The sequence below is a fragment of the Mustela nigripes genome, chromosome 13, assembly GCF_022355385.1.
Source record: "Mustela nigripes isolate SB6536 chromosome 13, MUSNIG.SB6536, whole genome shotgun sequence".
NCBI classification, from domain to species: domain Eukaryota; kingdom Metazoa; phylum Chordata; class Mammalia; order Carnivora; family Mustelidae; genus Mustela; species Mustela nigripes.
In genome coordinates this window covers 47,819,524-47,842,412 of record NC_081569.1, presented here as the reverse complement: position 1 = coordinate 47,842,412, position 22,889 = coordinate 47,819,524, and the positions used below count along the sequence as shown (strand labels likewise).

The following is a 22,889-nucleotide window of genomic DNA, read 5'->3' as shown; positions in this document are numbered from 1 at the left end:
AAAAATTTAAAAGCACAGCAAGACTCCATCTTTAAGGGGTCAAGAAAACAGGCACATTTATACTTTGCTGGTGAGAATGTACATTGTTACAACCTCAGTGGAAGACCGTTGTGTCAATATCTATGGAAATTTCAAAGGCACATCACCTTTCTCCCTAATTTGTGAATTTTAACTAAGGAATACTTACACCCAACAAAATACAGAAATCTTAGCTATACAAATCATCGAATTTCTACATATGTGTACTACCATGCGACTATCACCACAATCAAGAACTAGAACATTTCCATCACTCTAAAAGTTTTTTTGTGCCAACCCAAAATGCAATCGCTATTCTCACTCCCATCATCATAAATCATTTTGCCTGTTCTTGAGCTTCCAATAAGCAGATTCATACAATGTGTACCATTTTGTGTCTGGCTTCTTTGGCTCAATGTGTTTTATTTATTATTATTATTTTTAGATTTTATTTATTTGTTTGTCATAAAAAGAGAGTGCACAAGCAGGGGGACCAGCAGGTAGAAGGAGAAGCAGGCTCCCCACTGAGCAGGGAGCTCAATGTGGGGCCCGATCCCAGGACCCTGAGATCATGACCTGAGCCCAAGGCAGACACTTAAGAGACTGAGCCCGCCCCCCTCCCCCGCCCCCAGGCACTCCTGGCTCAACGTGTTTTAAAGATTCACATGTTGCTGTGGGTATCAGTAGTTACTCCTTTTTACTGCTGCATACTATTCCATTTTATGTATCTACCACAGTTTGTTTATCCTGCTGATGGACATTTGGGTTGTTTCTAGTTTGGGATTATTATGAATAAAGCTGCTAAGAACATTCCTTGACAAGTCTTTTCTTGTGGACATAAGTAGTCATTTTTCTTGGGAATAAAGCTGCGAGTGGGATGGCTTGGGTAGACGTTTGTTCCACTATATTAGAGATTCGGAACAGTTTTCTAAAGTGGCTGGAACATCTTACATCCCCACCAGCAAAGCAGGGCAGTTCCACGGCCACCCTCCCATCCTCATCAACAATTGAGGTTGTCAGTCTTTTAAATTTTGCCAGTGCTAGTGAGTGTATGGGAAGAACACCTGTTTTAATCTGCATTTTCCTGGTGAGTCATGACCCAAAGAAGTACCAATAGGTCTAAACACGTAAAGAGATTTTTAGCCTCAGTCTTAATAAAAATGCTAATCGAAACTACCCCCAAAGTAGCACGTCTCCATACGCTGGTTGGCTTTTTTGGATATTTACTTTTATATGATGCTCATCTAAGGTTTACCTTTTCATTTGCTGCCGACACGAACACTGTCATATACTGCGGACACCAGTCCTCTGTCAGGAATATACACGAACATATTGCCCTCATGTCTGTGGTCTGCCTTTTTGCTTTCTTAATGGTTTCTTTTGATGAGCAAGTTTTTGATTTTGATACAGTCCAGCTGGTCAGTGGTTTTTATGATTATTGCTTTCTGTGCCCTGTTAAACAACCTCTGACTACTACGTCAGGAAGAAATTCTCGTGCATGTGTGTGCGTGTGTGTGTGTGCATGCATCTGCCTTTCCTGGGAGAAATCGCAAATCTCTTGAACCATCAATTCAATTTCTGGGCATTTATTCAGGAAAGACACCAGTTGCCGCCACCGAAAACTGGAAGCTAGGGGGCGCCGGGATGGCTCAGTCGGTTATGTGCCTGACCCTTGATCTTGGCTCAGGTCATGATCTCAGGGTCTTGGGATGATCGGGTTATCTGCGCTCAGCAGGGAATCTGTTTGAGATTCTCTCCCCCTCGGTCCCTCCCCTCCCTGCTCTTGTGCGTGTACACACACACACTCAAATAAATAAATAAATCTTAAAAAAAAAAAAAGACAACCAGAAGCTAGGTGTGAGAGGCATATCCTTCACTGTATGTCCCTTGATTGCTTCTGAAGTTTAAACTATGTGAAGGTTTTACTACCTGGAAATAAACATTTACACATAGAGAGATGTTATTCTAAATGGGTAAGACGTTCTGTCTGCAAATACAGGTGAGTAAGGGTAGTCCAGAGGGGGAAAGAACCAGAATCAAAGTGTGAATGATCTCTAGCTCACTCCTAGGCTGCTAAGTCCCACGTGCCTGGGGACAAGGAGAGTGTGTCATACATCTTTGCCCAGGGCCTCATCTTGGCCTGCCGGTTGCATTCCAAGCAGCAGGCACTCTCCAGTCTCAGGTGTAAGCCCTCTTGGGATGGCCTACAGCACTGAGCCCCCAGGCCTTCTCTGACAGCGCTGTTTTGGGGTACTTTACCTATCCCATGTCATTTAAACCTCCTTCAGATCCCAAGGGGCAGTTTTAGGAATGATGTCTGTCACACAAAGGAGGAACATGAAGCTCAGAGAGGTCAAGGAACTTGTCAGAAGTCACACAGCCATGAAGTAACCTAATTGGACCCAGGGCTGCCTATCTTCCCCTCTTCAGAACTCTCTCTAAGACCAGGGTGGAAAAAGGGAGGGTGGAAAGAGTTAAGCACCCAACAGTAAGCAACCATGCTCTTCCCTGGCTCTTTCTCAGGCAGCCCCCTCCCCCTCCCACCCAGGTTGCTGCCTGGCCTCGGGCCCCATGCGCACCCCCACCCGCCCCCCGGCTGGCGGACTGCAGGAAGGAGGCACAGATGGCAGGCGAGGATGAGGCCCCCAGCCAGGCTCACCCAGCTGTCGCTTTGGAGAGCACCACGCATCTCCTCCTCCTCCTGCTTTGAACAATTGGGAGCTGGCCAGCCTGGCCCCAGCTGTTCCCTCTCTCTGGTCCAGGGCTCCTGCAGACCCACACTTCTGAGGCCTTTGTCTCTGGGGGACCCTGTTGGGGAAGGGAAGAGGCATGACTCCCGACAAGATCTTAGAAGACAACGGGTCTAACATCTCATTTTACAGATGGGGAAACTGAGGCCCAGAAAGGCAAAAGGACTTGTCCACAGAGAACTAGGCAGAGAAGACAGGTTTCCTCACTGCCAGCAAAGTTGAGGATTTAAGGGGAAGTACTCAGATGGGTTCCACTGGTCCTTCAGACCAAGCTTCCAGCAGAGCAGTTCTCCTCATCCTGATTGTGTATAATAATCGTCCACCTGTGACTTTGGGGGTCTTTATCAGGGTTTACAGACCCTTTAGGTCTGTGAGCTTGGATAGGAGAGAAATTTCACTAGCTTCTCACTGAAATTTAATATTTCTTTTGTTTATAAATGTAGGCCACAAATCCTAGTAAGATTAGCCGAACCTGTGACTTTTTCATCAATAATCACGGATATTTTCAGATCACATTATTCTGTTACTGCTGTCCAGAAATAATGTTTACACTCAGCACTACTTGGAAATTATGGAACTTATTAGGCCCTCTGCTTTAATCACGTTATTTAATGTGTTAATATAAAAGCACAGAGAATACTATATCACAGTTCTGGTATACATTTTCATAACTGTATTTCAACATAATTGGTTCTTTTTTAATCCTATTTATTTTATTTTACGTATTTAAAATTGTTATTCTCTGAAGGGGTTCATGGGCTTATCCAGATTGCCCCCCCCTTACAGATAAGAGCCTGTTTTATTTGGGGTGCCTGGGTGGCTCCTTTGGTTGAGTGTCTGTCTCTTGGTTTCAGCTCAGGTCATGATCTCACGAGTCATGAGATCGAGTCCCACCGCGGGCTCTGAGCTCAGAGAGGAGTCTGCTTCTCTCCCTCTCCCTCTGCCCCTCCTCCCACTCTCTCTCTCACACATAAATAAATAAATCTTTAAAAAAAGAACCTGTTTTATTTGGACAAAATGTTCCAGTGTTAAAAACCAAAGTTTGACAACTTTTGTGTCACATCTGTTACCTCAGAAGACAAAGATTGTGGCTGAATTCACTGGAGACAGAGGTAAGCTGGAGGGTAGGGGGCTGGCACCATGCGTGGGAAGCCAATGGGCACGCCCCACACCACGTGCCCTTTCAGGCTTTATGTGACATCTCACTGAATCCTTGCAATGGCCTTGGGGTTGAGACTTAGCATTTCTTCCCTTTTGCCACTGAGGAAACTGAGGCACAGAATATGAGGTATTAGCCCAAAGCCCATGGCTAGTGAATGGCAAGAGCTGGGTTTGGAATCCAGGACATGATCCCAGAGCCTTCCTCCCTCATCACTGGGCCTCTGCCTCCTTGTCCGGGTAGATGGAAGCTTCTCACAGAAAGTCCCTAAGGTGTTGCTGCTGCCTGGGTGCTTCTCTTGGTGGGGGGCGGGGCATAGGGAAATGAGATTCTGAAGGATTTGTGGCCCCAGCTGATCCTCTGACACATGGGGCACCAACTAGCTGTGCAGCCTTGACCAAGTCCCTAGCCCTCTCTGGGCCTCATCTATAAAATGCAGGGTTCTAAGCACAGTCGTCCCTACCTGCCCCTCCTGTGTTCACCTAACAGATGACCCACTTGGAAACTTGGGCATGGGTTGCTTAGCAACTAAAATCAAGGTCTTGGCTGAGGGGAATAGAAAGTGGGGGGTAGGACAAGCTAACACCATGGGATGCCAATGCCAAAAAGCCATCTCTTAATTTTTTTTTTTTTTAAAGATTATTTATTTATTTATTTGACAGAGAGAGAGAGATCACAAGTCGGCAGAGAGGCAGGCAGAGAGAGAGAGAGAAGCAGGCTCCCGCTGAGCAAAGAGCCCGATGCGGGGCTCGATCCCAGGACCCTGAGATCATGACCTGAGCCGAAGGCAGCGGCTTAATCCACTGAGCCACCCAGGCGCTCCTAAATTTTTTTTTTTTTTTTTTTTAAGATTTTACTTATTTGAGAGAGAAAGAGAGAATGAGCTGGAGGAGGGGCTGAGGGAGAGGGAGAAGTAGATTCCCCACTGAGCAGGGAGCCCAATGCGGGGCTCAGTCCAGGTCCCTGAGATCATGACCTGAGCTGAAGGCAGCCAGGTGTCCCTATCTTGTGTTTTAAGAGGTTGAATGCTATGACCTATCCCTGAACCTTAAGGTGACCTGGCCCTTTAAGAGCGTTGGGACGGAGATGGGCGCAGGGACTTTAGGAAGGCCATCCTAAACAGAAAACTTCCCCAGCACTAAATCGGACTTGGGGGCTTGGAGTTTCTCAGGCTCAGCAAACACACACTCATTGTTCTGGAAGTTGCCATGGGAAGGGCCAGTTAGGAAGGGTCTTGCCCAAGGCCTCAGGACCCTATTGGCCCTCGGGGATATGCCCTGCTTCCAGCCAGGCCACCTTTGTTCCACTCCCCTGTCCTGCCTGTACCCTGTATCACTTTTGCTCCCTGAAGTGTCGGGAGCCCATAGAGGAACTCCAGATGCTGCAGCCTCACCGCCCCAGACCTCAGAGAACAGACACGTTTCTCTCCAGGGTGTGGGGATGGCTGCCCTGGGTGAGCTGATCTCAGAGGTTGAAATTCTCCTACTAGCCACACTTCCCTTTGGGTCTCAAGGTTTGGTCTTCTTAAATCTCACCCTCACCTTAACCAAAGGCAAATTCCCCTGGTGAAGGGAAGCAACTGTCCCCACCTCGGTAGGTCTGATATTGGACAAGGGGCCTGGCAAGGACCCCTGGGAAAGGGCGCCAAGGGCGTCTGGGGGCACCCTGCAGCCTCAGTAAGTCGCTTCTCTTCGGGGTCAGGATTTCTCATGGGTACAGCTTGGTGCCGAGAACATGTGATCACTGGAGGCTGTCCAACTCTGACATCCTTTCAAAGTGAGGCTGGAGCTGGGGTGTTGGGGAGATGGGCAGGGGTGGGGCGGGAAGGGGCTATGGGGATTCTGAGGCCTCAGGCAGGCTCAGAGCCCAGAATCTCAAACTCTCACCTGCCCAGCTGTCCTGAGCTCGGATCCGAGCCAGCTGGACTCCAGAGAGCCCCTGTCCCAGTCCCGATGCTCATCCCCATCCCCCAGTGCCTCTTCTCCCGTGATGTGAAGTGGAAGATAGCGGTTCTGATAGAACTCTAAGTTAGCTAGAAGGGGATTAGAACCATTAGCTCAACTTTCTGAGCTCTGGCTGTACCTTTCCACGCCTTATCACATTTAACCCTCGCAGACAGGTAGATTCTCGGTAAGCAGCAGGCTACAAAGTTCACCACTGATTGGTCACCAAAGTGTGCCCAGAATCCTCCCCAAGTTCCCCCTCCCTCAGGCATTCCCATCTGTCCCATCAGCGGCCCCCTGTATTGCCAGCCCCAGACCCTTTGGGGCACAAGTGACGGGGCTATGAGTGCCTTCCTATCTACAGCGCTCAGAGACTGTAGCCAGCCAGACAGTTCTAAGAAGGCCAGAGATAAGCCTCCTCCTTGTTGGATGCAGGCTGGGGAGCCCACAGGCTATTTCTGGGCCCAGACGGACCATGGAAGAGGAGGGAGGTTGCAAGACCCCTTGTCCCCACCAAGCTCCTACTTCCTGGACATACACCGTGTGCTCACCTATGTGCTGAGTGCTGTTTAACCACCGCGGCCCCAGGAGTCATGAGAATGATTACAATTTCGCAAATGGAGAAAGCAAGGCACAGAGAGGGTGCACACCCAGGGGGTCACAGCCAAGGGATGGATTTCTAAAGATGATTTCTAAAGATGCGGGAGGCTCCAGGTCTGAGAAGGAAAGCAGAGAGCAGATCCAGCAATCTGGGTGACTGCTCTGGCCCACAGGCTAGTGCCTGGGTCGGGGTGGTGGCGGGGGGGGGGGGGGGGGGGGGGGGGGGGAGGTTGGGCCCAAGGCCCAAGTTCACAGCCTCACAGGCTGTGCTAGGAATGGAGCTGGGGAGACAACTCCGCAGAAGCCCTGACGCAAGGCAGGGGGATGGATTCTTTGACCTCTCAGGATATCTACCAGTTTAGCTGCCTCCCTGGCCTCCTGTACCTCAAATCCAGAGGATTCCATCCCATAACCATGAACTAAAATAAGGGAGCGACACTTCCATGTCTGCTGAAAAGCGCGCCTTCACTTTTCTCAAAAATAAGCACCCATTCTTCCAAAAAAGGGAAAAACACAAAGCAAGGCTGTCAATCTCGGCCTTCAGACAAATGGAACGAAGTTGTGACTTCTCCCTCGGAGCACAGTTCTCCCCCCCTTTTCCCAAAGTCACTTACTGTACATTCCGGCTGTCACAGGCTTTGAGATGCAAATTGCACCAAGCAGCTTGAAGAACAAAGAACGATTGAGGAAAGATCTGAAAAATGGATGTGGAAAAGATTCCGAATTCCCCCCAGAGAGGGGGGAGACCTGTCTGCAGAGGGGAGCAGGGATGGAGATTTGGGGCTTTTCCATGGGAGCCAGCAGGCTTGGGAGCTCAGGGCTGAGGCAGGGAACGATGGAGAGGTAGTGTTCCAGAAATCTGGAATGGAAGTAAAGGCTTCGGCAGAGCAGAAAGTCTGGTCTTATTACAGCCTTCGGCGCTGAGCTGGGCACTCATTTCTGGTCCTTCTTTTATTATCAGGCCTCAAATGTACAGTGAGTCATGGAGCTAACTGGCCTGCCAACTTCTGGGGTCGATTCCAGAATAAGAGCAGCTGGGCAGGCAATAATGTTCTGAGGGCTCTAGGGGGAGGGTACAGCCTCCCCTCCACCCAGCTTGAGGCTGGGAAGCCCCCCAGAGAGGAAACTGCACTGTCCCTGGGGCCTGCAGGAGAGGGGATCCCAGGACCAGCAAAGAGAAAACTGCAGCTGGGGAGATGGGGCATGGGAACCTCGGGAGCTGGCATCGGGTCAGCCCAATGCCCCCCCACCCCCCGCCTTGCTGAGCACCTACTGTGTGCAGGCGCAACTCAGACATGTTCCCCACCCTCAGGGCTCTCAGGCCAATCAAAGCAACTCCCTGAACTGCAAACTCCTGAGGTTTTGGTCTTGTTTGCACTTGATCTTGTTTATTGTTGTATCCCTGGTCTTGGAACGGGGACTGCGACATAGTAGGTGCTCGATAAACATCTGTTGAATGGTTGGGTGGGTGGATGGATGGATGGTTGGATGGATGGATACACTAACCACTTAGGACACAATGAAACCTTTAAGGAGTAGCCTAGCAGCAACAGTCACAGACTGCCTCTGGATGGGTACTGGGATAGGGGAAGCTTTGGGGAGCTGGCCTTGTTTGAGGTGGGCCTTGAGCGATGAGAAGGAGCCATTCTTGTATTCTGTGCAGTGCATAGCAGCATGCTGGTGATGACATATTTGAACAAAACGGTGTGAGAGGGGAAGAAACCACGAGAGCTAAACTGAACCGGAGAGAGCGTGTGGCCCAACCCCATCATTTTGCAGAAGGGAAAACTAAGGCATGGGAAGGTTTACCTTAGGTGACTCACCTAAGATCACACAGCAACTTAGTGGCAAGGCAGAGATTCAAGCAAGGTCTGTTGGCGTCTAGAGTCTGATCTTTTAGACCCCTCCTGTGATGCTCTCCTGCTCCAGGGCTCTGCTGTCTTCACCGCGATGCCTTGTGGAGTTTTGCTCCCATTCCACTCTACCACCCACCCTTGCAGGGCTGGGGAGAACAGGGAGCACCTGCCCAACTCCGGTTAGATCTCCCAACCTTGAACACTGAAGACAAGCCAAAAAGCAAGAGAGGCCCCCCTGATTGGGTTGGGGGAGGAGAATGCAGCATCTCAGACCCAAGTCCAAGGGGAAAGTGTTTTGCCACCAGGTCACGGAGACTCAGTGGGCAATAGGAGGGGGAGAGGGAGGCCATAGGGCTTGCACAAGGGGGTAGAAGTGCCTGGGGCTGGTCCTTAGTCCATGCCCGCTGACTGAAGGAAGGATGCCATCTTGTCTGGTTTCCTGCTCCAAAACACCTCTCCCATCTCTTCCTGCTGACTGAAATTGCTGCTTCAGGCCTTCAGAGCGGAAGCTTCCCACAGGCTTTAGGAAATACCCACTCTCCTGGCTTTCAGCAGGGATAGACGAATGGTGTTAGCATATCAGAGGAGATCATAAAGTACTGTGGAATTTACATCCAAGGAAGTCCTTGGAGACATTCAAACAACCGTAGTGACAATACAAGGCGTATCTCCAGACATGCCTCTGCCTAATGCTCCGTGGGCAGGCCCGCTGCTGGGAGAGCCCTGAGTTCAAATTCTGCCACGTGTACGCTGTGCAATCTTGAAGGAGTCCCTTGACTCCTCCGAGCCTCTGTTTCTTCATCTGTAAAATGCGGAGAACAACTCTACATCTTCATCATGGAACTGGAGGTGAGATTCAAAAGCAGCAAGTACATTAGACTTCAAAATCTGTCCCGCTGATTCTAGCGCGCAGCCAGGACTGAGAACCGCTGGGTTGCAGGGACAAGCCAGCCTCCTGACGTCCAGGCCAGGTCTCATCCCTCTTCCTCCAGGTGCCAGTGGGGTTACTGGGTAGCTGCCTAAAGCTTCGGCGGGCAAGACCCCGCTTCCAGACTCTGGCCTTCCGGCAGCCCAGATCTGGAGGCGGCAGGCAGCCCCCGGGCGGAGTGCGTGCGGCAGGAAAGGGGCGGTGCACCTGGGGAGGCCCAAGTGGTTAATCAGGCCTCTGGGCACCGTGCCTGGTCTCTGGAATATTCATAAGGCTCCTCCAGCTGTGCCAGGCAATCAGGGTGATGATTGCTCCCCCATCTGCAGCTTAACATTCCACTCCAGAAAGGAGAGAGCTGGCGGCTGAATGTTAACTAGGGGAACAACAGGCTCGGGCCTTCCCCGCAGCAGCCCGAGCAAGAGCCCCAGGGAAGGCAAATGCAAGTCTTGAGACCGGCTGGCCAGCCAGAGCAGATCTGCTCACCAGCGGCAGGGGTGGTAGAAAGAGCCGTGGCTTCGGAAAGCAGGAAGTTGGCCTCAGGTCCAGCTCCCACACTGATCCAGGGAAGGTCCGTCTCCCCAGCCTCAGTTTCCCCAACTGTGAAATGCCACCCAAGAGGACTGACTCTAAGCTTTTGGTTGGATGCGAGCACTGTGCAAAGAAAGCATCAGCACGGCCATTGTTGGGAGTCGCTGCAGACGGGCCTTCTGGCCTGGAGAAAACTTTTCTGTCACAGATACTGAAATCTTAGGCAAAGCCAGCTTTGAGGGAACCTGAGCAAAGGGGCAGCTGGAGTCCCCTTCAGAAGGCTCGGTCTCGGGGCAGGGATCTGGGGGTCCCAGGTAGTGCTATTCTCATTTGGCCCGAACCTCTCAGAGAAGCAGGAAGGGAAAAGGGAAGGACACCTGATAGCAGACGGAAAACATTGGGAAAAGAACAATAACAGCAGACGGTTCCGGTTGCTCAGGGAAAACAGCCTAGAGTCATTTAGTGTAGGGACAAAGTATGTCCCCAGGAGTCCACAGTTCATTACCAGCGCTCAAAGCAGGGATTAGGATCTGCTAAGAAAGGGCCAAAATCTTTTTGGTGTTTGTACTGAGAAACATGGGTTTGTAGAAAGATTTCTATCAAACTGAGGGAAAAGAACCTGGCACTAAAATAAGAGAACCTTCTTCCTAGAAAACTGGCCAACGTGGAACAGCTCATCTCTACTGCTGACCGATAATGGGAGGGTTCTGAATTGGGTGTTACTATTCTGGTTGGTAAGCCCTGCCCCCAGACCAGCCGGGCTGTGCCTGCAGGCTCGATGCGGCCACCATGGGCAGGACACTGACAGCCGTGGCTGGTGCAGCAGGGGACGGCGGGCGTTGGCTCTGATTCCTAAGGAGCCATTCTGTGGATGTGGAACCTTGCTCCACATGGCCTCAGACACCCAAACTAAGTGAACACCACAAAAGAGTTGTCTCACCCACCCACCCACTGCCAGCCTTCGCCCTCACTGTCTTGTTAGCCTTTTCTCCAGCAAGCTCCTAAGCATGTGTAACTCTTCGAGAAAACATTTGCAACAAACGTAATGGAGGGCTGAACTGAGTTCCTCCCCACAGCCTCTCAAACCTCAGGGACTCCATCTTTACGTCAACAAATTGCTTTTATTGTTTTTTTCTGAAAAATGAAACCTTCAGGGTTCACCTAAAAAAAAACTGAGAAGCTATAGCTATGGAAAATGAAAGAACCTGCTTGATCCTAATAATACTCAGAGATAACCATTATTATCCTTAGGTGTATATCAACAAGTCTTTTCTGGATAGGTACATGGATAGATAGAAATTCCCTTTTTTTCTTTTTTAAAGATTTACTTATTTGAGAGAGAGAGAGAAAGCGAGAGAGAGCACACATACGAGCAGGGGAGGGACAGAGGAAAAGAATCTTAAGCCGACTCCCAGCTGAGCTTGGAGCCCAGCACAGGGCTTGACCTCATGACTCCAGAGCTCATGACCTGAGCCGAAACCAAGAGTCTGACACGTAACCCTCTGAGCCACCCAGGCGCCCCAGATAGAAATTTCCTGATGGGATTAATTATATTTTTCTTTTTGTTTCACTTAACAGTATGTCATAAAATTTTCTCTCATGAAATACTCCCCAGTATCAGTGGTTCTCAAAGTGTGTTTGGGGATCCCTGGGGATTCCTAAGACTTTCAAGGATTCTGTTGGGTTGAAACAATTTTTCTAATAATACAGGGATGTTATTTGCCTTTTCACTGCCATTCTCTTAGGAGCATAGAGTGAAGTTTCCAGAGACTACGTGCCTGTTATTAAAAGAGGCCGAATGCAAAAGTAAACATGCAAATCTTCCAATATACACATATATAACATGCAAAACTTCTATTAAGCCAGACTAACTTAAAGAGACTTGCAAAAGGGTAAAGCAATGCCTTTCTTCTCATTAATTCTTTTGTGTTTTGGAAAATAGTTTTTTTTCATAAAATGTTTCTTGGGAGAACATGAAATGGGTTCATTAAATTTAAGATATTATTTATTTATTTGAGAGACAGGGAGAGCAGTGGGAGGGCCGCAGGGAGAGGGAGAGAATCTCAAACAGGTTCCATGCTAAGTGCAAAGCCCAAAGTGGGCCCAGGTCCCCCAATCCCAAGATCATGACCTGAGCCAAGATCAGGAGTGGGAAGCTCAACTGACTGAGCCACCCAGGTACCCCTAATGTTATTTTAAATGAATTAACAAATAGATATTTTTGAAATTCCTTCTTTTTTATTTTGAATATGCCAAATATTGATACATAACTTATCCAAGTAAAAGCCCTTTGGCATCCTCAATACTTTTGATTCTGAGCTGAGCACTTGGGAACAACCATTGTACATCACCAATTTTGATGACTGCTTAGTATCCCTTTATTTGGATGTTCCCTAATGCTCTCCTCATTTCCTTATTGATAGACCTGCAGGTTGCTTCCAATTTTCATTATTATAAAAGGGCTGCACAAACCATCATGCACTTATGTAAAGTGAAAACCTACTGGATTCAGAGAAACTGACAGTAACCAATTGGTAGAATGAGCCATTACTACCTGTTCCTTAGCAATCAAATCAAACACAATGTGTCACAATATATGAACAAATAAAGTTGAAAGGCTCTGTGTGCCTTGGCTTTATATGTATGAGTTTGGATACATTGTTTTCTCTATGCAGAGTCTCACACTCTATAAAAAAATTCCCTTTTCCCTGCTGTCCGTAAAGTGTTTACAAAATCCGATCACATTCTAGACTAGTGCTACTGATAATAAAAAACTCTCTGGTACCATTACAGAAACCGAGGAGAAGAGTTTAGAAACTTTTAAGCAACTTGAGAGAGAAATTTGATCTCTGTAGAAAATAAATTGGAAAAAAATGGAGTACTGAAAAATGGTACAAACATTTTGGGTATCCTTGAGAACATTTCTGTTGGATAGAGTCCTAGAAGTGGAATTGCTAGGCCCGTGGACATGTACATTTACATGTTAATAGCTATTTCCAAGTTACCTATAAATTTGATGTAAATACATCAAATAAAATACATCAATGTAAATCAAATGTACATCAAATACATCAAATTTAAGTACCTTAAATACGCCAAGAACGTATTTGGACACCTGTTCTCTCACACACTCAGGAATACCAAAGATAATTAGTCTTTTAAATCTTTTCCTATTTTAGTAGGCTAAAAGACTTATTTTCATCTTCTGTGAACTGTTTATTCATATCCTTTACCTGTTTTTTTTTTTTTTTAATTTATTTGACCGACAGAGATCACAAGTAGGCAGAGAGGCAGGCAGAGAGAGAGGGGGAAGCCGGCTCCCTGCCGAGCAGAGAGCCGGATGCGGGGCTCGATCCAGGACCCAGAGATCATGACCTGAGCTGAAGGTGGAGGCTTAACCCACTGAGCCACCCAGGCACCCCTCCTTTACCTGTTTTTTACAGGGTTCTTTTGCTAATAGATTTTTCTGGAATACTTAGCTATTTTGAACATGGATCTTTTGTCTGTATCAGTTATGGGGTTTGCTTTTAAGTTGCCTTACATGTATAGTAGTATATACGTTGTATAGTAGTAGTATAGTAATAATATAGTAGTATAGAAACTTTACTTTTTAAAAAAAATTGTTGTAATCTATTACTCATTTCCTTTATGGTTCTGGGATTCTTATCTGATTTACAAAGACTTTCCTCATTGCATGATTTTAAAAATCCTCTCTTTTCCTATAATATACATGCAACTTTTCTTTTTCTTTTCTTCTCTCCTTTTTTCTTCTTTCTCTTTTCTTTTAATGGTTAGACCTTTAACACATCTGGAATTAATTGTTACAGCATGAGGTACTGCCTATTGACCTTGGAAAGCCACACGGTGGAGTGTGTGCCGGCACTGTTCTTGAACCCCTGTAAGGACCAAGCCACACTTGGCTGGGGACCTGACGTGGGTTGGAACTTACTTAGTCCCCAACGTAGACAGGTGTCTGAGCCCATCTGGTTTGAGAGGGGAGACAAGCTATATTTCAGAATCCTTCCAAAAGTGTTAGAGCTGCTGCGGGCATCTGTAGGCAAAGTCCATGAGCAGAGCTAATAGATGTTTCCAGGAAAATACCCAAACATCTTTAACATCCCATGTGGTTCACAAGGAGCTTCCATGTCTATCGTCCTACTCCATGCCAACATGGTGCATGTAGACAGAGGACAATTCAGCATCCTCGTCTTACCATTACAGGAGGATCAGGTGCAGACAGGTTAAGTGACTCGCCTGAGATCACAGTGGCGGCAAGTGGCAGAGCCAGCTGGAACCCTGCCACCGAGGCCATGGCTCCTCAGACCAGACCTCTCTGCCCACTGGGTTCTGTCCTCGCACCTCTCAGTGTCACTGCGGCTGTGCCCCCTTTGGTGGGAGGGAGGCTATGGCCTGAGGCATTCCCAAATCCGTGTTCCCCCACTGTGGGCAGGAGAGACTGGAAAAATCCATCCTCCACCACCAGCTGACGGTAGATTTCGAGAACGAAGGCTTCCTTCCGCTTGTACCTCCTCCTCCCCTGAGCGGTTTGGTTTGGCGGAGGGTGGGAGTGGAGATGAGTCAGGCCGGGAAGGGAGAGCTCAGCCATAAACAAGCGAGACTGACAGCAAGCACTTTCCCTGAGGCGCGTGACCTCCCACGGGTCTCCAGGGACTGCCTGAACACAGAGCTTCAAAATTTCATGATCTAGGCTTTGCAGATTTAATTTGCTATATTCACAAAGGCAGCCACAGAAGAGGGAAAACCTTTATCTAGGAAGAGGGGATGAGAGGGAAGGTGAATTATTCCTAGGCTCTCAGTGGAGAGAGCTCACAGCGTTTTTTAATGCGAGTGTCATTTCTGCAGATGCCCCCATGGGCCTATGGCTGGGTCTTCAACCCTTCCAGCTTCACACCAAAAAGGACAACCCAGGACACAAAATTGTGGAGCAAGACCTGGTCCTGGAGATCACCTGGAGATCAGATGTTCCAATCCCTAGTGTTAACGGGAACCCCATGTATCCGAAGGGAAGTGACTTGTTCAAGTGCAATCTTTGGGGAAGTTTTGGGAACAGATCTCAGGTCTCCTGGATCCTGGCCTGCTCTTCTTCTGGCAAATCTTGGGAAAACCCGGGGGAGGGCACAGCCACCGGACACATGATGAGACAGTAAAAGGGCGGAGGGCACAGAGAGAAATGGAGGCAAGAGTGACCAAAGAAGGCTTCTCCCTTCTCCGGACAGCAGCCAGGGCTAGGGAGCTGCGGGTCCTACCTGCTCCAGAGGGATGACCAGGAAGGAGCCACCTCCCGCGCTCTCGGTGACAATGGCCAGGAAGCGGGCGTTGACAGCACAGAAGTGGTTATCGTGCACATTTTTGGTGATGGGGATACCATCGAAGCAGTGCTCCCGGTTGGCCACCTTCCCGTAGACATTCCGGAACTTGGAGCTGCGGTATTGTGGACGCCAGGACATCTGTGAGGGACCAGGAGAGACAAGCGTCAGGCAGGTCACTGCTTCCAGAAAAGCCTGGGCTGGGCACGGGGTGGGGGATGGGGAGAACGTGGAGAGAGGGGAAGAAGCTTCCAGGAATGCGGGGCCCTCTGTGTGTCCGGCCCTGTGCTAGTGGACTTCCTCTCTTACTAAAGTCCTACAAGAGCAAAGACTGGCATGCGGGCACTCGTACAGGAATTTCCTGCCTTTGATGCACACTCCTATCCCACCTTCCAGAAATGATGTAAGGTCCTTTCACTTCCTAGGGACATGGCATGTGACAGAGCAGACTGTCCCCCCAACAACACGTATGGGCTGCCTCCTGCCTCCCAAAGGTTGTACTCAATTCAGTATGGGAGGTACACAGAGGAGTCTGGTGGCCCCAAAGACAAAGAACACTGCTGTTGGTGAGGAAGGTGGGAGATGTCCCCCTTTATGGTGAGGACGGGGGGGAGATGTTCCCCTTTATGTGCAAAGAGACACATGACCACCCATTATCATCCCCTTCTCTTGTTCTCTCGAAAGCCTCTAATCCACAAATGCACCGTCAGAAATCATCATTTTCATCATCAGGCACAGAGAGGTTAAGTCACTTGTCCAAGGCCACACAGCTAATAAGTAGAGCCCTGAACACAGGCTTCCTAACTGGAAATCCGAGACTCTTTCCTATGCCAGAATATTCTTTGGAGCAAGATTTCTCAGTGTGTGGTCTAAGGCTCATCTGAGCCTCACACATTCTTTTTTTTTTTTTTTTTTTTTTAAGATTTTATTTATTTATTTGACAGAGAGAGATCACAAGTAGGCAGAGAGGCAGGCAGAGAGAGAGAGAGAGGAGGAAGCAGGCTTCCCGCCGAGCAGAGAGCCCGATGCGGGACTCGATCCCAGGACCCTGAGATCATGACCTGAGCCGAAGGCAGCGGCTTAACCCACTGAGCCACCCAGGCGCCCTGAGCCTCACACATCCTTTGTGAGAAATGCTGATCCCTCGGTCCCAGTCCAGACCTACTGAACCCAATATCTGGGGGATGGGCCCAGAAATTAGATTTTAATTCCGCTTTTCTCCTACCTGCAGGAAACACCCAGCGAGAAAGACACACATTAAAGTCTGAGAGCCCAACCCTTCTCTACCCACCATCAATAATACCCATTCCAACCAAGCAATCAGTTGTCCCCTACTGCATGTGTATCCTGTGCCATGCATCCTAGATTACAGATGTGCACAAGGGGGGGACTGGAAGAATGAGTGGGCAGCCCACGCTGGAGTCCAGTTTCACTGAGGGATGGATTCTCCTAGAGGGAAGCCCTACAAATGGTCACCTTCACAGACAGAACCCGAATAGGAGTTCTCCCAGTAGATGTGCCTCCAAGTGCGACAGGCCACCGCCAGTACCCAGCCAGGACCTGGCACATGGCTAGAGCTCAAGAGCCCTTTGTTTTTGTTTTTTGTTTATTTGTTTTTTTCAATAGTATTTATTTATGTGAGAGAGAGAAAGAGAGAGAGGATGAGAGAGAGCACAAGCAGGTAGAAAAGCAGAGGCAGAGGGAGAAGCTGGCTTGCCGCTGAGCAGGGAGCCCGACGTGGGGCTTGATCCCAGGACTCTGGGATCATGACCTGAGCTGAAGGCAGACGCTTAACCAGCTGAGCCACCCAGGTGCCCCTCAAGAGCCCTTTGTAAATGAATAGACTGCTGGCCCAACTTTGCCATGATCCATGCCTTCCCCTTCCTGCCAACTCTCCTGTTATCTCCAATTGCATCTGGGGACAGAACCAGGCAAGGGTGATTTCCCTATAGGAAATTTCCATGGGAAGGAAAAAAAAAGGAAGCCCCACCATAGAATCAGGACACCAACTCTGGGAATCTGGAAACAAAACTTTGCATTTGATTTAAATAAAGCCAGGAACCCAGCTTCGAAGTTCTCTTGTCACTGAAGGAAGGAATTCAGCTCCCATAAGGAGATTCCCAGGGAGTGTCTCTCACCTGCCAGCAAATCCTCTTCCCACTGGCCCCAGGGTTGCGGGGTTGGGGGTTGTCCCCTACCTCCATCTTCTCCTCTGCCTGGGTCACTGTGCACCCTGCGGGGATGGGGGGGCCTTTCCCTGCTCATCACTCCTTCCTCCCTCCCCGCCTCAGCCCACACTGCCACCCACTCCAATCTGCCTGCTCTGGTTCCTGCCCAGGTCTGTCAGGACTGTTCAGGACAAAGTCCTGTGGGATACGGACCACAGCCCCATGGGCACTGCTATCTGCAAGACCTCACTTGCTCGCTCAGGACATCAACTCCGAATCAGGATTACATCAGCGATGCCCAGGCTGGGGTCCCAGGTGCTCACTCTCGATCCCCTTACATGGTGCAGAAATGAAGGGTTTAATTTTAGTAGTTACGGGTTTATTTTAATTTGCATTAGAAATAATATAACTTGCGTGCCAAATCCATAATTTCACAGATATCACTGCTAATAAGGCTAAGTTAAAAAATAATGAATCAATTACAAAAATATAGCATGAAAAATATAGCAGAGACCTGGCAAAAATTCAATCTCATAGGGGAGTGCTAAGAATTTCTCTGTCCCTTCCAGGTAGAACATTCTAGATTCCACAGTTCCCGTGAAAGGAAAAGAGAAATTCTATCTCCTGTTCTTTGCTGGTGCATCCCTGGCCTGGAAGGTCTTCACCCCTGTTCCCTGCCCAGCCCGTTAGCCTTCAGGGCACGGCTCAACTTGGACTCCTCAGAGCCCCTGAACAGCCAGCACCTCTCCCTCAGGAACTAGTCTCTACCGTGTCACACCGGCTCTCTCTTCCCCGAAATACAGTCTCAGCATCGTGATGGAAGGTGCTGACCCCAGGGCCTCTGAGCCGGACTGCAGACTGGTGTCTGCTCTTCCTGGGCAACCTGCATGAGTCCCAGATGCCGGGGTGGGGCGGGGGGGGGGGGCAGAGGGAGGGAAGACCAGCTGGGCTTCTGGCCCCTCCCCAATGGGACCCCCCCACCCCACGGTGGGGAGACAGCCGGTGTGATTCAGCCTCCCCACCACAAGAGGCACGGGGAGCCACTTCTTAGCCCACATCTGGTGAGCAGGACAACAGTTTCTCTTTCTGCTCCAAGCACAGCCCCTGGCCTGGCACCTGGGATGGGCTGACCCAGGCCCGTTGATAATGGCTCAGCCCCACACTCTTCCCAGTGCGGACTCCACTGCAGGGTCTCTTGGGTGGCTGTTACCCTTCCCGGGTAACAAGAGCCAGACTATAGCCACATAGCTCCAGATGCAGTGCCATGTTTGCTGCTGCCTCAATCTGTGACTTGGGAAAAACCCTTAACCTCTCTGTGCTACATCTGTCTGCTCTTAGATAAAGGAGGCCAATAATCCCCACTGCCTCCGAGAGGGTGGAGGAGTCAATGCCAAGATGCTGTGATATGCCTGGCACAGGCCTGGCCCCGTCTGAATGCCCACTTCACAGAGCAGAATAGAAAGCAGGAGTGGAAGGGCTGGGCTCCCACTCCCCCTTATTATGAATGCCCCAGAGGCCTGCAGGTTCAGGGGTGGGACCTGCGCCCAGGTCCTCAGGGCCCCCAGCCTGGGTCTGCCATGGCTGGGGGCATCCCACGGGCCTCCTGAGACATGCCTTGTTCCAGAGTTCTGGTGACACTGAGGCCAGCTGACCTGACGGACTCTCGGGAGCCCTCCCGTGACACCCATGTTTCCCTGGGTGGAGCCCGCAGCGGCTGGATATATCTGGATCTATTTTCCCATCTGACTTCACTTCTTCCTCCTCCAACTCTCCTCCACTCTTTCCCTACTCCCTCCCCCACTTTCTGCACTGCCCCCCTTCTCTGCCCTTTCTCCCCCCCCATCCCATCTCCCCATTGCCCCATTCCCCAGGGCGTTTGCGCCCAAAGAAGCATTTGTGGTCAAGGCTCCTGGTGGAGGCACCTGTATTCTCTTTGAACATATCCCACTGGTGCCCCTCACAGCCCAGCATCCTGCGGGGGGGTGGGTGGGGGGGTGGGGGCTGCCCTGAGCCCAGCTCTCGGGCTTGGGACCTGCACTCAGCAGGCCCATTCTTCCAGTGAGCCTGCCTCCTTGGGCTGGGCTCCAGCGGACCCTAGAATAAGGCCAGCCTTCTTCCTGGGAAAATGGAGAGCATCTTTCCAAGGGCTTTGTTCTCAGCAAGCCCACTGCTGGTTTTCCCTACTGGCCAGTAGGCTGGGGCTGGATCTCTCAGCTGGGTCTTCTGAAGGGTCCTGGTCGACCAAATGGTTGTTCACAATAGGGTGAACGTGGGGTGCTCCCATGGGTTTCATGTGGCCAACCATGGTCCTCATCACTGGGTCTGCACCCTCACTGCACATAGGCCCACACCGAGAGCACGGCAGAGTGCTGGACCCTGGGTTTCCCCTCCCCTCTCTGACTCCTGCTAACCTTGGAAAAGACACTTTGTCTCCCTGAGCATCAGGAGCTACATTTTTAAAAGAGATCCGTAATTTCTGATTATGTGGTTGTCTGAAGAATCAAAATGAGATAATGTAGGTGCAGGTCCCATGCACCATGCCACTGTTGCTCCCATGGGCCCAGGCCGTCGATGGGGCCCGGGAAAGCTCCCGCACAGATCCTGCTTTCAAATACAGAGAAGACAAAGCCTATACCTGAAACGTTCATGGTGGTTAGTCGCTTGGTGGCAAACAGACTGCGGGATGGAAATGCTGTGGGGATGGGAGGTCAGGGAAGAAGAGCATCAGGGTGGGCTTCCTGGGGGCAGAAGCCCACAAATGCTTGCCTGTCCCAGGCACCGCGAGAGTACGGGGCTGCACATGATGCCCATGGGGGAGCTCCGGCTGTCCTTGTACAGGGTGGAAACACCCAGTCAAATTTCAGATAGTTAGCGAGCACAGGGGCGACTGGAACTTGGTCTTTCAGACTCCAGGGTCCAGATTTTTTTTTTAATATTTATTTTTATTTTTATTTTATCAGGAAAGATTTCAATGCATAAAAATAGTTGGGGGAATGGTAAAAAAAAACAAAAAAACAAAAAAACAAAAAAACAAAAAACCACCCAGCACCTAGGTTGTCATTAACTTTTTGCCATGCCATGTTTCTCTCTTTCTCTGTGTGTGTGTATGTGTGTGTGTGCATGCACATGTGCGTGTCTTTTTTTTTTTTTTCCTTTTGTGGAATCATTTGAAAGGAGGTTGCACACATGACTCTTACCCTCTATTACATCGCCATGCATTTCCTACAAAGGAGGACAAATTCCTACAAATTACCACGTCTAAGAAAATTAAGAAGTCCTCAATTCCGTCGAAGACCCAACCCATACACAGAATGCTCCAAATTCCCTTTTACATCCATTCCCTCTCGTGAACAACCAGGACAGGGGCCACTGGGCGCTCCCATGGGTTTCATTTGGCGGTGATCTCTCTTTTGCCTCCTTTCAATCTAGAACATTCCCATCATCTTTTTGTTTTGTTTTCTTTCCTTTTTTTTTTTTTTTTTTTTAGTGGTATTGACTTTCTGAGCACACACAGTCAGCTGTGTGACAAAACGTCCCAGCGATCTGTCCCATATTGCTTTGTGACAGCTTCAAAGTCATCCCTGTGTTGCCTGTAAACTTTAGGAGTCAAGTGTAAGGCTTTGATTCGATCCAGGTGAAAGACGGCCCTGTTATTCACCCCTCGGCTTTGGTTGAGGCAAGGATGGAGAGGAGGAGGCAGATAGAACGAGTCACACGCACCTGGTCTGACTGGTGGCGGGGAGGGACGGGTTAGGTGTGCTGAGGGTCTGTTCTTGGAGGGCGGTAGACAGAAGGCTGGAAGGCCTGGGAGGCCGGGTCAGGCACCGACACGCGCTGTGGACCCAAGCAGGGCGACCGCGGGCCCCCGGAGGGCTGACCTTTCCACCCGCAGTTCCCAAGGGGCTGACTTCACTCTGAGGTCAGCTGGCTGCGTGTGCAGGCAGAGAACAGAAAGCACTCCTCCCTCTTCTGCCAGAAGAGGAGGCCCTGCCAAGGCTGGGATGAAGCTGCTGCCCAGACCTCAAAGGGAAGGCAGTGTGGCAGCCAAGAGATGACCTAGAACCTGGCCCTTTGTCTTTTACCGCATGCCCCCAAGCACAGCCCGGATCCTGGTGGGTTGCCCCAGCTCATTCTAGTGAGGGTGGGACACCACACACACCCTTGCTCTCTGAGCCTTTCAAAGCAATCAGCACAGACTGAGACTAAGTTGAGCTCCCTACAAGGGAAGACTTTCTTTTTTTTTTTTTTTTTAAAGATTCTATTTATTTACTTGACAGAGAGAAATCACAAGTAGATGGAGAGGCAGGCAGAGAGAGAGGGAAGCAGGCTCTCCGCTGAGCAGAGAGCCCGATGCGGGACTCGATCCCAGGACTCCGAGATCACGACCTGAGCCGAAGGCAGCGGCCCAACCCACTGAGCCACCCAGGTGCCCCAAGGGAAGACTTTCTTAATGGTTAATGCTGCCCGCGGTGGGAAAGGAAGCTGCCTTTAGAGGTAATGAACTTCCCATCCCTGGAGGGGTTCAAGATCCTGGTGGATGACCTCTGATCAGGGTGGTCTGGAATAATGAATGGGTCCAGCGGTATTCCGGCCCCAAGATGAGATCACAGAGCTCCTCTACGAAAGGCGCTGTGTTGTAATAGAAAGGGGCATGGGGTCAGAGTGCCCAGCGGTGGTCCTAGTTCTGTCACCCTGGCTCTTCCTCTTCTGTGAAACAGGGAGCCTGATGCCGCAGAGCTGGGCTGTGGTGACCCTGAATGACAACCACTCTCGTGGCGACTGCCATTTCTCCCAGGGTGTCCCAAGGGCTGCTTACTGCTACTCATTCATTTCTCTCTCCTGTTACTAGCTTGGGAGTTACCTGGTCATCCATCCCCTTCTGTGCACCCCACCCTGGCCTGGTCCCGGACTCCTGTCTAGCAGGACCTTCACAGTGACTATGGTTGAATAAAGTGTCAGGTGGCGAGGCGCAGGCCGAGGTCAGACCCAGTTGCCTGGCTCCCCAGATGGAAGAGGGAGAAGTCCCTCAGGAACCTCATCCCAGGGCTGTGACTTCAGCTTCCTGAAGTTTCGAGTTGCCTTCTCAAGCTGACATCCCACTCCTGCCCACAGGATGAGGGTCCTTACCCTCCCGCAGCAGTACTTCTGGGTCCACGCCCTTCCACGCAGTGTTTGGCCTAGCAGTCATGCAGCCCCATGTCCTTGGGGCTCCTTGTCACCGGGAAGCCAAGGCCTCTGCATTCAACACAGCTCTCCTTGCTGCAGACAGCACAGTATCAGCAAGGGACCAGTATCTGCACAGCCGTGCCAAGAAGTCCACCGACATCATAGCCATGACCCAGGCTACCCACCACCTTGTTCACCTCCCTCCACCCCAGTGGACCAATGCACAGAGCTGGGCAGATACCATAACCTCATTGAAAACATGCAGTACCTCTGTGACTCATTCGAGGCTCTGAGGCATTAAGAGACCAGCCCAAAGTCACAAGCTATGAACATGGCAGAGCCAAGGCCAGCCAAGAACTTTTGACTCTTAAGTCTACTGTTCTTTCCAATATAATACACATCTTCCCTTCCTTTGTCCTCTCCCTAAACTTCTATCCCTTCCCGCT

General features: G+C 50.1%; 1 protein-coding gene across 5 annotated transcripts in view; it reads right to left on the bottom strand.

Moving 5' to 3' along the window:
* CORO2B (coronin 2B) overlaps nt 1–22,889 on the bottom strand; it is a 128,415-nt gene that overhangs the window by 45,940 nt on the left and 59,586 nt on the right. For all 5 annotated transcript variants that reach the window (XM_059372358.1, XM_059372357.1, XM_059372359.1 and 2 more), the window contains exon 2: nt 15,050–15,250. In XM_059372358.1, the coding sequence (XP_059228341.1) occupies nt 15,050–15,250 (201 nt within the window). The remainder of the gene's footprint in view (nt 1–15,049; nt 15,251–22,889) is intronic.